This window comes from Magnolia sinica, chromosome 3 (genome assembly GCF_029962835.1).
Source record: "Magnolia sinica isolate HGM2019 chromosome 3, MsV1, whole genome shotgun sequence".
NCBI lineage: Eukaryota > Viridiplantae > Streptophyta > Magnoliopsida > Magnoliales > Magnoliaceae > Magnolia > Magnolia sinica.
Window position 1 is genome coordinate 62058781 of NC_080575.1, and position 16089 is coordinate 62074869.

At 40.7% G+C, this 16089-nt stretch overlaps 1 protein-coding gene across 5 annotated transcripts in view; it reads right to left on the reverse strand.

Annotated features, from left to right (window-relative positions):
• Positions 1–16089, reverse strand: part of LOC131239963 (uncharacterized) — a 43291-nt gene that overhangs the window by 15799 nt on the left and 11403 nt on the right. For 4 of the 5 annotated variants that reach the window (XM_058237934.1, XM_058237932.1, XM_058237935.1 and 1 more), the window contains exons 6-9: positions 15869–16023; positions 15633–15717; positions 15415–15501; positions 15207–15326 (exon numbers count right to left, since the gene is read on the reverse strand). In XM_058237934.1, coding sequence (XP_058093917.1) covers positions 15207–15326; positions 15415–15501; positions 15633–15717; positions 15869–16023 — 447 coding nt within the window. Of the gene's footprint in view, positions 1–14785; positions 14943–15206; positions 15327–15414; positions 15502–15632; positions 15718–15868; positions 16024–16089 lie in introns of those variants that run through there. The other variant, XM_058237936.1, reaches the window with a different exon arrangement.

A 16089-nucleotide genomic window follows, 5' to 3' on the forward strand; every position in this document is an offset into this window, starting at 1 on the left:
CTCCGACAAGCACTACATCCACCCCCAGGTCCCTCTGTTGGCACTCATTTGCACCTCTAAAAAGTTTTTTTTTCCCTCTAAATGAGAGATAATAAACGTACTAAGATTTCTTCTAGACAAATGGACGGCCCTAGTCTTACAATTACTATGGTAAATGGCACAACCTATTTAGAGTGGTCGTACGCAACCCATATGTATATTGTATATTGGAGCACAAACAAGACAGATACATTACAGGAACCAAGAAACAACCCAATTCTGACGATCCCATGCATGATGAATGGTAAAGTGATAATTGGCTTGTGATGTCTTAGTTGCTAAATTCCATGCAACTAAACATTAGTTGTGGATAGTGGGCTCTATCTCTTGAAAACCGCTAAGGATGTATGTGATAAAGTCACCAAAATGTACTCCCACCAAGAAGACTATGTCCACCTTTATTCACTCCACACAAAGATTGACAATCTTGAATAGGGCAATGGATCCGTAGAAGAGTACTTTGCTAAGCTTAACAAAAAATAGGACACATTGGATAACTATCAAGAAGCTATTCTAAAACTGGAAGATCTGAAAAAACAAATATGTCAACTCAGAATTTTTAAGTTTCTCGCTGATCTTCATTCGGATTTCGAACCTCAACATATACAAATTTTTGGAAGAGAATCTCTTCCTACCCTTGAATCTGTATATAACTACATACACAAAGAAGCAAGACGGTGGAATGCCTCCCATACCATCCTTCCAGAACAGTCAGCTTTGACTACAGATTCCAAAAATGCTTAGTGGTAAGGAACAAGACAAGGATACATGGACAAAGATAGGCTCAAATGCACACACTGTGGAAAGAGATGTCTAAAGGGATATTGTTGGGTCCATCCTCATCTTCAACCAAAGAATGTCAAAACAAAGTCTTCTGCTAATGTGAGCTTTACTATAGATATCACCCAGAGTGACCACCGACCAAATGACTACGACTCGAGGGACAACACTATCAATGACCTGCAACAACAAGTGGCAACTCTCCAAGCATCCATCTCCGCTACTAACTTGTTAGGGCAATCAGGTACTTCTGCAACTACAAACCGCGTCTCTCAGATGTCCTGGATCATTGATTCAGGGGCATATGATCACATGCAAGTTACGATTGATGGATACACTTCCCACCCCCCTATCTCTATTAATATTAAGTTGGCTGACGATTCCCATTCCATAGTCCTAGTGAAGGAAACTTTTATTCTTTCTAATTCATTGTCTATTTCTTCTATAGTTCATGCTCCCTCATTTCCATCTAATTTTCTTTCTGTAAGCTCCCTGACCAAACAACTGAATTGTTGTGTTAGTTTTTATCCGTCAAATTGTGTTATCCAGGATCTAGCAACAAAGAAGACGATTGGAGGTGGACGTGAAAATCGAGAGCTCTATCTTCTCAACTGAGAACGATCAAGTTTTGCTCATGTTTCAACTCCTAACAATCAGGTGACCCTCTGGTACGCCCGTCTAAGTCATTTATCTTTTCAACCATTATGTCACTTGTTTCCTGAAAAGTTCAATAAAAGTAATACCTTATAATGTGAAAGTTGTCAATTATCCAAGCATCATCGAACTACTTTTCCCCCGAGTAATATAAAGACATTTAATCCATTTCAACTTATTCATTTAGACATATGGTAACCTGTTCCTCTAGTTTCTGTATTTGGCTTCAATTATTTCCTATCATTTATCAATGATTTCTCACGATATAAATGGGTTTACCTTCTAAAAAGTCAAGATGAAGTCCCATTGATTATAAAGTTGTTCCATCAAATATTTGGTTTCTACTTAATACAATACCAAGATAAAAACATTTGAATCTAACAATGCTAGAGAATATTTACATCATAAATTTAAAAAAGATTTTGTTGATCATGGTATAAAATTTCAAACCTAGTGCTCTTATGCGCCACAACAAAACGGAGTGACCAAACGTAAATTGGCACTTACTAGAGATTACCCGGTCTTTACTAATAAGCATGCCAGTACTAAAGATGCATTGGATTGATGCCATTCATCTTGCAACCTATATAATCAATCGGACTCCAACCGATGTTCTCAAAGGCAATTACAAATCTTATAACCTCATACGTCTCTATTTAACCTACCTCCAGAAGTGTTTGGATGCACCTACTTTGTCCACATTCTTCGGCCATCTTGCACCAAGCTACAACCATACTCAATAAAATGTGTGGTACTCAAACTCTCAAAAAGGGTAAAATGTTGTTGTCCTGTAAATAGAAAGAGATGTTTCTTTAATAATGTACCTCATTTTAACTCATGAGACAATACTCATACTCTTGCACCTCTTCCACTTCCTGTCATAGATGATTCCCATATGGAAGAGGTACCATGCCCCAATCCAACAAAAGAAATACAAATCTACTCTCAAAATAAGAAAATTCTTCCTCTTCCCGAACACCACTACTCTTCATCGTTAGAACCAGAATAGGAAGATCTCTCAATTACCCTTTGCAAAGGTACTCGGTCTTGTACACACTATCCCATTGGTAATTGTCTCATATGAATATCTCTCATTCTTATCACTCATACCTTTCATCCATATCTATCCAAACCAAGACTATAGATGCCTTGAGTGACCGTAAATGGAAAGTAGTCATGGTAGAAGAGATGTCTACCCTTGAAAAACAAAATACTTGGGAGTTAGTCACTCTTCCACCGAGCAAACATATCGTTAGATCGGGTGCAAATGATTATGGTCACACGGACCTGGATGAAGGAAAAGCAAAAATATCAGCTTGATCCAACACTTCTGTGGACCCCAAGAAGTTTTCAATGGCAGGCATTCAATTCCCACTGATTTTTTGTGTTGTGGTCCATTTCCGCTTTAGATCTGCCTCATTTTGACTCATTCCATAAAATGATCTCACAAGATGGATGGATGATGTGGATATAACGCATATCATGGTTGGGCCCATGCAACCATGCTACATCAACACACCTCCGCCAATCTAAGCCTCTGTGGTGATTCCGCAGGATTACCATTATTTGACAGCTGGCTAATCCAATCAATAGTAAGGTGTAATTATGTGAGTTTTCCACCACATTACTATTAAGGATCCAAACAGGCCCTAAGACACCTTCAAATGGGTATAGAGAAATCAAAATGTGGAGCAATAACATCCTTCAAAAATTAAAAAGGAAAGGAAAGGAAACAGAAACAGAAACGGGAAAAAGATGCATTAAGAAGAGGAAGATAGAAGCATGTTTACCCAACATAGGTTGTAACTCTCCACAACAAAGGGGAGGAAGTGAGGCACCTCTTCTTAGTTTTGATGGATAGAATTTAGGAATCTTTTACCTTTCGATGGATCTAAGTTTTCCAATTACCACAACATCAGTTTTCACTTATCATTCCCAACTCACATGTTAAGTGACAAAGATGTCATCGGTCCATCACACAATCACAGTTCACACTACTTTCATCTAATAATCATTACCCACCATTTTCATGCCAACATTCAGGTAACTGCCTTTTCAATGTTGTCCTCATGCACTTAAAAAAGTGTCCATACTACAAATCCTCAAAGAAAATAGATAAAGTATGTTGAAATCAAATTGGATTCAGATCACAAAACGCATCTAATACATCTAATTTATAATCTAAAATTATGGTTCTTAGAAGAGTGAAAGGCAATCCCAAACATGACCAACAAATTCTGTGAGGGAATTAGGTTCCAACTGCGGGTTAGTAGCAAGGAGGCCTTTTGGCCACGAGGGGATTAGATTCAAGGAAGCGTTTTGGCTGCAAGGGAATTAGGTTCCAATTGCAGGATGCCAGAAAGGAGGGCTTTGGGAGGGAGGGCCTTTGGTGTGATCTTCAGCCACTTGGCAGTTTGTTTGCTTCTTTGTATTGGCTAGCCCTGCTTAAAGGGTCCGGGTCTATTATAAGAGGGTATCACTCCAAAACTTGCTCTCATTAAGAACTTTACTGGGAAGAGGAGATTGAACTTTCACGTAGCTAACTTAGAATGTCGATGCAGAATGCATCATGCTCAAGAGATTTAATAGGAGTGGGGTCTGGAATTGGGTGGAGAATTCACTGTGAATAATTTTTATACTATGCTGACAAGGGAGACATGGAGAAAGCAACCACGGCCAAAAGGCATTAATAGTTGACCACCAGCTAAGCAAACAGAAAATCATTATGAATGGTTGAATCTTGTGCCTTAAGAATACAGAAAAAGTGGAATCACCTCATCAATCATTGCCAATTTGCACACTTGTTGTGGGCTCATTTTTGTGATGCCTAAGGTTAGGAGGTTCTGTTCTTAACAACACTGTGGACATCTACAAAGCTAGGAGGTTAGGAATTTGGAACTCCAAGTGACACATTTTATGGAACCTTTTCTTTGTTGCAATTACAGCCACCATGGAATGAATGCAATTAGTTCAACTTTGGACAAAAAAATAGAGAATTTGAGAAAGGGTACCTGATGGCATTGCATTGTCACTTTGGGGATTGTTTGCGAATAGTTTGCTTCAGTCAGGTGGGAGAACTTAGCTCAAGGGCAGGAGGAAGCGACTGACAATAGAAGAGGTGACCTCGGGGACTATTGAATGGTAACCTCCCCTAGGGGAACCCAAAAACTCAATTTCGATGGCTGCACTTGAGGGACCAGTTAGGAGTGATCGGGATGGGATGGAAAGAGTTGGGAAAGCTTCTGTATGCCAGTAAGGCCATTGTGACTCAAATGAAGTGGAGGTTAGGGCCCCTTGGACGGGCTCAAAGAGCTTCTTAGGAATCATCCTGGGGTGGCGGTTATCGAGTGAGATTCCATCACTGTTACCAGGTGTGCAAGCAATTCCAAAAAAAAAAAATCAATGGAGGTTGGCGAACTGGCTGGAAGAAATCAAAGACTTATGTGGTGGTCAAGTTCCAAATCCTCTCACATTAGAAAAAGGGAAGTTCCATTGCAAATTCCCTTGCTCGTGAAGGGGTAATAAAGTTTCATCTTGCTTTTGGGGAGAGACTGCCCTTTTCACAACAAATGCCGTGGCTGAAAAGAAAAATAGACATCTTTTGGAAGTAACTCGGGCTCTTCCTATTGGAATATTTGTTCCTAAATCTTTTTGTCAGATGCTGTTCTTACAGCCTGCTATCTAATCAATTGTCTTTCCACTAAAGTTCTTGCTGGAAATTCTACCATTCGGTATTTTTCGGACTTTTATCCAATCTCTGACATTCCTCTACGTGTCTTTGGGAGTATATGTTATGTCTATAATACTAATCCTCTTAAAAACAAATTGTCAGATAAAGTTGTCAAATGCATTTTCTTGGGACATTCGACTTCTCAAAAGGGGTATAAATGTCTTTATCCACTTACTAAAAAGTGTTGTCTCTATGGATGTTAAATTTGTGAAAGATATTGCATACTTTTCTGATAGAAAGGGCGAGACACATTTTATGGTTCTTCATGTTCCTGTTCTTGAATATGATCAGATAGTGTATGTGTCTTCTAAGCCTAACAATACTAAAAATAAGATTGTTACTAATTCTACTAAGTTAAATACTTTAAAGTATATGAACAAAGGAATATTCATAAACCAATTATTTCTCATGACACCACGAAGCACGCTCCTTCAATTACAGGTATTGATAGTATTCTTACTCAATTGCCTATTTATGATGATCCTTACCAATGTTGTCAAATGCGATCACATATGCACATACTATGGATCGAATCGCATATGCCATGATGGCATATGCGATCCTGGCAAGTATGTCATGGCATACTTTTATATGCAACCAATATGCGATCGCATATTTCCTAATAATCAGAGTGGATGCAATTTTTTTATTTTTTATTTTTTCAATTTGGAGAACTTTTGCCTATAAATAGGCACTCATATCCCCTCCATTTTCACTATTCTCTACTCCAAAGCTCTAAATCTCTTACTCTTTCTCTTACTCTAATCGCTCTACAATTACTTCAAGTATGTTTATTTTTTGTATTTTATAAGTTGTGCTTGCTTTTTGTAAATTAAGCTGTAAGTTATAACTTGTAAGCTGTTTCAAGTTATCCATTTATCAGTAAAATTTCTTTGCTCGAAGTTTATAATAATTAGTTCTCTTTTAATGTAGCTTGATTGTTTTGTTAAAATTTATATAATATAATATAAGTAATTAAATATATAACTTAATGAAACACTCAAACTGTAATGAAATAAGTAAAATAACTCAATCCAATCATGTGTACTAATTAGGCAAGTTTTTCCTATTTTTTTAGATTTTTTTCATTTTTTAAATTTTTTTTCCTTTTTAAATTTTTTATTATTTTAAAAAAAATATGCCATGGCATATGCGATTGTGCGATCGCATATGCGAACAACATATGCTGATCGCATACAATCGCATATGCGTTTTGACAACATTGATCCTTACTTAGATTTACCTCTTGCTATCAGAAAAGCAAAAACGCAGTATACCTCTCATTCTATTCAAAGGTTTATTTCCCATCAATCCTTTTCCCCTCAACATCAATCCATTATTTCAGCTATTATGTGTCTTAGTGTCCAAAAGGAAGATCTTTATCTCTGGCATTATAGGTTTGGTCATCCTTCGAGTCTATTATTGCATTCATTATTACCAACATCAGTCGAATCTAGTGATGTTAAAAATTTTAATTGTGAGGCTTGTATATTAGCCAAACATCGTAACTCTGTCTATCTGTTTCTTGAAAAACATTGAAGTAGAAATTTTTTTCTTTAGTTCATTCAGGTGTTTGGGGTATAATTCCTATTGTTTCTAATGGATTTAAATACTTTGTCTCGTTTCTTGATGATGCATCTCATATGACATGAATTTATTTGACGAAATCTAGAGATGAGGTTAGCTCTATTTTCAAAATATTTAATGTGACTATCAGTACTCTACGTACAGATAATGCAAAAGAATACCATTGTCATGCCATGATATCTTATCTTCAAGAGCATGGTATTAACTCTCAAACCACAAGTTTGATGTAGTAATCTCCAAACAATAGAGAAAAGAATTACATTTTAGTTGATGATTTGTTAATAACTGTGTTTATACTTGTTTGTAGTGAAGATCATAGTGGGTGACAATATTTTATTGGCAGACTCCAATCAAAAGGGGTTGTTTAATCCCTCAGTCAGCCGTGTCGCTTTATCGGTAAGAGAAACTCATTTAGTAACATTAACCACATCCCCATTGTCATCACTAAAGATGCCTACATCACCAGTGAGGCACAAGTTACCAAGACATTTTTTTTTAAGGTTAACGGAGAATATTATTAAAGGCCTGCAGCCGAAGCAAAGCAGGAAAAGAATACAAGGGAAACCCAAAAGAAACTCGCCAAAAGACGCCCAACCTAGCACTCAACACAAAAGACAGCCCATTCCAAAACAAACAACACAATGGAATCCACAATCATCTTAAGAGACAGAGAGGTATCCTGGAAGAATCTCTAGTTCCTTTTGCCCCATAAGATCCACCACACTGCCGGCAGCATCATGAGCCATCTTTCCCTCCCAAACCTCTCGTTATAGCATCCATGCCATGCCCAAAGAAGAACCCTAACAGAAGACAGTGTGACCCACTACACCTCTAAGAAGGAAAGAACGTAATCCCAAACCTTACTAGTTGGTGAAGAGGCAGAAGATGAAAAGATCGTCAATGGATTCGACATCGCAACAGCACAACCCACATATAATCGGGATGACCATGGATCTTCTTTTGAGGTTGTTTGTAGTTAGCACTCTCCGCGTGCCCACCAACCACGTAAAAGTTGCCACCCTAGACGACATTCCATGGGACCAGAAATGGAAGCTGTAACCTTCTTGTTGCGGAATTTCAGGAGGCCAAAGAAGGTTATAAAAGGATCTAACCAAGAAGACCCCTGAAGGGTGCACTTTCCAAACCCAAGAAATTGCCTCTTCCAAGGGGACTACAAACAATAATCTAGCCAAAACAAAAAGAAACTCATCCGCCTCCACGTTCGTCAAACTCCTCCGAAATCTGGGGGTCCAACAAACTTGAGACCCCTCCCAAGAGTAACAATCTACCACCCTTAACCCCGCAATCAGCGCCACCCACACAAGATTTGGGAAATCAAGATAGAGAGGAGAATCCACGTACCAAGGATCTTCCCAAAATCTAATGTTAGACCCGCCACCCAATCAATAGGAAATTCCTTTGAGAAACTCGTCTCTAATTGACAGCACCACTTTCCAAACGTGGGAAGCTCTATAGGTTGAGGACCTTTTGGTTTCCCATCCTCCATCCTCAAGACCATACTTAGATGCTATCAAAGTTGTCTCGCTTAGTCCCAAACTGCCACATCCATTTACCAAAGAGAGCAATAATCATTGTGTGAAGGTCCTACCAATGTTTTAAATATCAATGATATCGACTGATATCCCACAATATGTCTTGTATCCCACCTGTGCGATACAAAATGCACATGTAGTGTCGATATATCCCACACGTTTGATCCAGTGAGCATTTTCAATTTTCGATCCTTTTTTTATTGAAATTATGTGAAATAAGTGTTAAATGGTTATAAAAATCCATTGGTTCTTCGTGTTATGCATGAAAAATCATGGAGTTGGAGCTTTTATTTCGATATCCATTGGTTCTTCATGTTTTTTTTCGAAAATTTCCTTCAACCAACTATCAATTTAGACTAATTTCAAAGTATTTAGGAGTATTTGATGAAATGATCATCACATACACTCTAATTTCAAAATTTGTGTAGTTCGTCCAATTTGGGGAAAATTAGGAAAATTTCAAAATTTTCCCAATTTCTCCCAAATCGCTTGCAATGTTGTGCTCCAGACATGAAATCAAGTGCGTATGAGGGTTGATCTATTGATTTGTCAAGTCCTTGTCAATTTTTGAAAAATAAAAATCATTTTTTAATTAAAATTATTAAAATATTATTTTTTTTCAAAATTTTCCTTCAACCAGTTGTCAATTGAGACTAATTTCGAAGTATTTAGGAGTGTTTGATGAAATGATCATCACATACACTCTAAATGTTATGCATTCAATTTGAATATAGTTGCATTAGTTCAATCAAACAACGCATAGCTTAGGATACAAAGGAAACCTATTATGTGCACTTCCTTTTTGAGATGTTATTATTTAAAAGTGTGTATTAAGGTCTTTTTTAACAATCCCTGAAGTTTCATTGAAAAATTCAACCATTTTCGTAATGTTTCCCAAAAAGTGTGATAAATTACCCGATAAAAACGATATATCCCATGTGATAACCGATATGTATCTATATCCCAAGGATGCAATACGTAACGTGATACCGATATTTTGAACATTGGGACCCGCAACCCAGTGCCACCCTGAGAAATTGGCTTACACAACTCCTCCCAACAAAGGGGGTGAAATTTGGATCCCTCTTCATTCCCTTGCCAAAGAAAGTCCCTCCTCAACTTGTTCAATCTAGCGCAAACCGACCAAGGGCATTTGAAAAGAGACATGAAATAGAACGACATGTTGGAGAAGGTTGTTTTTATCAAAATTAAGCGTCCTCCAAGAGACGGGGCTCTGCTTTTCCACTTCAACAACTTATCGTCAATCCTTTCTATTCCCTTGTCCCATAAGTGCTTAGTTGGCTTCCCTATGCAAAACGGGAGGCCCAAATAAGAAGATGAAAAAGAACCAGCCTTACACCCGAAAGATTCCACCAGGGCAGCTAGCGACTCCTTGGAGACATGGATGCCCAACATTTCACTCTTGGCAACATTAATCTTCAAACTAGAAACCACCTAGAAACATATGATCACTTTTTGCAGGTCTGCAATCATTATCGGATCTACTTCATAGAAGATGATCATATCATCAGCGAACTGAAGATGCGAAACCCGATCCCCCGAGGCGTCCGTCCTGAAACCAGGGATCAAGCCCTCCTCTTGGCTCTTGGCTCTTGGCCAACATGCAACTAAGGGCTTCTGCAACACAGGAAACAAATATGGAGACAACGGATCACCTTGACGAATACCCCTAAATGGCTCAAAAAAGACTTTGGGGGAGCCATTCACAAGCACCAAAAAAGAGGGAGATCGAATGCAAATATGGATCCACCTTCCCACCTAGGACCACAACCCATCCTGCTCAACATGTAGTCGAGAAGTCCCAATCTACATGGTCATAAGCCTTCTCCACATCGAGCTTGCAAACCAAACCCAGCATCCTAGCCTTGTATCATGAATTGGCGCATTCGTGAGTGAAAAGAGCAATGTCCATGATCTGCCTCGCTCCGACAAAAGCTCCTTGATTGGGAGAAATAATGGTGGGAATAACCTTCCTAAATCTCGTAGCTAATACCTTCACCACAATTTTGTACAGGATACCTAAGAGACTAATCGGCTGAAAGTTCTTCAAACTCTCCGCACCCTCAATCTTCATAATAATGGCTATGAAGGAGGCACCAAGGAGATGAGGCAAACTTCCATCATTAGGAAAGTCCTTAACAAATTCGGCAACATCCTTCTTGATCACTTTCCAAAAAACTTGAAAGAAGCAAGAGGAAAATTGTTGGGTCTTGGGGCTTTATCGCCACCCAACACAAAGACCGCCGCCTCAATTTCTCCCTCTGAAATTAGGGCCTTCAGCTGCTCCACATCCTCGGAAGATAAGCTTTTGACATGAAGTCCAACCTGGGTCTTGCCCACTGCTCCTTGCTCAGCAACTTGTTGTAAAAATCAACGATGGCATTGCAAACCCGGTCCTTCTACTCCAATCTAACCACATTCACGAGCAAGGAGTTGATCCAGTTAACCCACGCTCTAGTCGAAGCCATCCGTGGAAGAATTTCATATTTTTGCCCCCTTCTTTGAGCCACACTACCTTCGACCTTTGTCTCCATTTTATTTCTTCTTCCTTAAGAATTTTCGAATAAGCATTTGACAAGGCAGCTCTCCTTTCTTTCTCCTCTGAGGAGAGGACTTTGCTCTCTTCCACAAGGTCCAAAGCATGAAGATCGTCCCACAACCTAAATAATTCAGCTTCTCTTGCTCCTAAAACTTCTTTGCTCCATATTTTCAGCTTTTCTTTGATGATTTTCAGCTTTCTATGAATTCCCAACCCTAGTGCCGGCCCTTCCACTTCAAGAAAGAGCCACCACTGCACCATTCCACAGAAACCCTCCACTTCCAGCCAACTCAATTCAAACTTGAAAGACTTTGGGCCCCAATTGTCCATCTCATCCTAGAGAAGGATTGGCTTATGATCGGAAACCGGTCTTGGCAACACCGAAGACTGGAGTATTGGAAACATGTTCAACCAATCAGGGACATGAAGAACCTGTCCAACGAGAGGAAATAGGCACGCTTTGACCCTTCGACCACGTGAACTTAGCCCCAGACAATAGAATGTCGATAAAATTACAACTCTGTATCCAGGAATTGAAATCTCTCAAACTTCTGGTCTGCCGAGATCCCTGAGACTTTTCAGACGAAAAACGCAGAACGGTGAAGTCCCCCCCAATACACAAAGGCAAGGCCCATTTCGAAGGGATCGCAAGCAACTCTTTCCGAGAGAAAGATTGATCCCCAACTTGGCAAGGGCCATACACCGACAAGAAAATCCATTTGAAACCCACAGACGAATCAATGAACACTACTAAGACAGAAAACTCACCAATCCAGTTGTCCTCTATCCTCAACCTGCTCGAATTCTAGGCTACCAGAATCCTGCCAAAAGACCCCACAACATCCTTACAAATAAAATCCTTCGACTTTAGCCCCAACATTGAATTCAAAACAAATTTGTCGAAAGAGACAAGCTTGGTCTCTTGATAGTAATAATCTCTCTCTTTGCCTTGTTGCACAGTGCCCTGACCTTAAGCCGTTTATCTCTACTCCCCAAGCCCCTAACGTTCCACAATAAGATCCTCATCGTGACACTGAGCTCTCTAGACGTAGCAATTCTCTTTAGCTTCTGGGGTTACGCTTCGATGTGAGACTGGTTGCCAACCCTTCTCTTTGTTCGATGAAATGGAACAAGGCCACCGCATCGTCATCACAAGCATGGAAGGATAACCCAATTTTCTTCCCCACCTGATTAATAACATCCTTGGTCTAATCAATTTCCTCCTTCGACCATGAATTGGTGAGTACAACTCCGTTGCTTGTTGTCGCTTCTTCCATATGTTGGGTCTCCTCAGCAACAAAAGGGTCCCTTGTGGCCATTGTAACCTAAAGAGGCATAACATCGAGGATTTCCAGGATATCACCAGACACCATGGTTGTCTCCCTTTAAGCAGCAATAAGAGGTTGGGCTAACGTCAAGGCTCTCAACTCCTCTTCAAGATCCCTCTCAATGTTGCTTGAGTCGCCTAACTCGTCTTCATGCTCCCGCTCCTCTGCGTTCACCATCTGCTTGTGCTAAGAAGAGCCTTCATCGCTGTTATCGCCCAACAAGGGTTTTGATGGAGAAACAAAGAAGTCTCGTTTAAGCAAAATAACTCTTGAGGCTCCCCTAGTATACGGTAGAGTGAAGTGCCTCTATGAGGAAATGAGGGACTGATCGGGGCCTGGGTCTAAGGATGCGTGACTCTCAACGAGATCACATGTTGCAGCTAAAGCCAAGGCAGTTGACACGTGCCAATTCTCTGCCGGTGTCATGAAGAGTTGCTTCACTCATGCGAGCCCCACACGAGTCATTGATGATGTCCATCTTTCCAGAACCATGATCCAAGGGAGCCCCACATGTCGCCATCCGGGTGTCTCCCTGACTCATTGTCTATCTCAAGGCAACAGCTTTGGGCTTGGGAAAGCCGCGTTGCCGCAACAGGGTTAGAATGTGAGGTTCAGCCCCCAACCAAATTCAAATAAGCCCAAACCTATTCCAGCCCTGCAGCTTCTGCCCGAACTTGTTCCGACCCTACAGCTTTGGCCCCAACCTTCACACACAAAAAATGACCCCTCCGCATGCGAGCTCTCTCCTGACGCCATGTAGTCTACTAACTGTGTGCGTTGCATTCCACCTACTCCCACAGAATACCCAATCTTGATGAAAGGATGAGGGCGCTCCTTGTTGTGAAGAATCGTTGGACCACTGAAGGGGTACTCCTTCATCCCTTCCGAAGCCTCAGCAAGTAGAACCTGTCAGAAACCCTCCCTGCATTTCCGTATATCCCCCCAGTGGCTAGGAACTCTCCAAGCCATCTCCCTCTCCACCTTAAAAGATAGGCAAGAACCACCTATCCAAAGCTTGACACACTCCATGGCATTCGAAGCTCTGTTTCTTCTTATGCAGAGGCGGGCCACACTTATATCTTCACCGGCCTCAAAAGCTTCATCAATTACTAGAACTTCTGCCAGGCATTCACCTATCAGAGTGAAAACCCTCCTTGTTCCAAAGCTCTAGAGGGATTCCCCGTACCAAATACCATCCCAATATAGAACCAAAAGACGACCAATCTTCCCACTTACAAACGGATAAAATTGGTCCATCATTAAACCTTTGTCCAGCTTCCACCAGAAGGTAAAGGTTCGTCCCCGGCTTGAGAGAGATCCAGAGCTCCTTGGCATTCAGTGGTTTGATACAATATTCCCATTTGTCCAACCGGCGGCATGCCTTAATCCATAATCGCACTTGAGACATCGCAACCCCTTCATGCCTGTGACCACCAACCATTAGAGGTGTTGCTTCATGTTTTCCACCATTGTCGAGTCGGCGTGAACCTCCATACCTGAAGAAGCTTCCTTCCATATCCAATTTCTCAGAGCTTGAGAAGGGTTTGTCTCCCCATGATGAGCCCTAATCGAGGTCTGAGGAGGTTCCCCCGAACCACCCCCCCCCAACTAGGGCGTCTTTGAAGTTTAAGGTTTTTCGCTCTGCATTGACACCAGCAAAGCAGCTACCGTGACCCTTAATCGTAGGATATGGCCGTCTATCTTCCGATCATCGACCCTTCTGCTCGGGAACCTTTCCCTCCGTCAGTCCCTTGGCTTTTGCTTCTCTGTTGGCAACGTCGAGACGAACTTAGCTTGCTACACTAACAGCTTCTTGCCCCCAAAACTTTCTTCATGAAGCATATCAATCGCTCTCATCATCTCATCTTCCAATTTCATCTGAACGAATGCAAAGCCTCTCGAAGCTCTAGACCCTTTAATGCGTGGGATCACCGCCTCACGCACTACACCCGCCCTCCCGAAAACCCTCTCAAAGTTTACAAGGAGCCATCCAACAGGAAACCCTTTAACGAAGAGGGTCGGGAGTTCCTCCAAGGGATTTCCCAGCAAACCTTTTCCTCCCTTCACCAGCTGACCTTTTCCCCCTTGAGTCCATTCCCGAGTTGGAGTCTCCAGAGTCCGGACAGTTCCTCTCCCCCGGGTCGCGATATTCGCTTCTGCCCTCCCCTATCGCACCCGTTTTCAGCTGATGATAATCAGTTCTATCATTGATCTCGAGATCCTCAGTGGTTAAAGCAATGCCCTCGTCTTGCTCGAAATTCGTGGAGCAATCCTGTTGATGATGGCTTCCTTCCGATGGTTCTCCTCGCTCAAATGGCTGAAGAGAATCCCCAAACCTTCCATTCTCTTTGCGGCTTGTTCTCATTTACTCCTTAATTATACCTAGGATGCATCATTTCCAAATGGCTAATAAGCTATTGACTTAATTACCATGGGTGACAGAAAAGACTCTACGAAACTCACCAAGTAGCAATGTTGCCCATAGCTCAGTGGAAGTTTCCTGTTATTTATTGGTTATTTTGGTAGGAGCTTCATAACTAGTGACTTTCTCTGCTCAGCCTACTCACTTTAGTAGCCTGAAACCATCCATTGAATGAAACTCGATGTTTATTGCCCAGAAGATATAATGGCTTAGCGTTGTATTGGAATTGCACTGCCTGCTGTCTGATTTGTCAACTCTTTAACCGATGGAAAGAAAAATATGACATTACCTGCATGAGAAAAATATGACATTACCTGCGTGTATGGAAGATACGTTCTCATTCATTTAACAGGATTCACAAAATATTCGTATCTAACCATTTAATCGTTCAAACAATTCATGAAAAGTTTAGTTAAGTTGCACTTACAGGATCATTCTCAAAAAATAAAAAAAATAAAAAAATAAAAAGAAACAAAAAACACAGAAAAGAAACAAAGAAATAAAGAAAGAAGGATAGATGGATAGATAGAGAGATAGAAAAAGATAGACTTACAGGACATATGGGGCCTTGCGAAGAAATAACTGATTGCATCTCAGCTGGATCCGAAACATAGCCTAATCGTAGATAAGGAAGCATATCTGAGACAGCTTCCTTTTCTCTTCCCACATACACCTGCAGAAGGGGCATAATATGATGTTGGGAGAAAACTGTCATAACCATAGATGAACAAACATGCTGGTGATGGATTTGATTTCCATACATGAAAAACTTGGACGGCTAATTTTCCATTTCTTTGAGCAACCATTCTCTTGTCCTGATATTGAGGATCCTCAGTATTCAGTGATGCCTGCATCAAGAAACCATATAGGACAGTAATTAATGCCTGGATCAAGAAACCCATATACAACAAAGTAATTAAATTGCAAGTGCAAAAAGTAGTTAATTTGCATATACGAGTCCAGAGAACAAAGATTTCACCTCTACCACTATACGGTCGTAAGGATTATCTTCGTCTACAAATCCATAGTTCAGAAGCAACCTTGAATTTGGTTGCGGCCCGCACCTATATAATCTATCAATTTTAAGATGTGGATATAAAACCCATAGAGTACATTCTCAGCAACAGTAACCACAAGCACAACATGAGGAGTGCAAGAACAACTCCAAATTATAGACTAGTAAGAAATTTCTATGATTTTAGGTAAATAAGATACCAGACAACAATTGATTCCCCAGCTTTATAAGGCCGATCCACCACCAGTTGAACAGCACCATCTGTAGCAGCCAGCATTGCCTTGCAGTTGCTTTTGTAAGCCAGTAATGGGGGCCCTAGAGGAACTAAAGCAAATCTCCGAGCCAAGCTGACTTTCTGATCCACCAGAGTAAATGATCAATCATATGCTTTGTAAAACTAGATACTCTATTGATCAAAAGA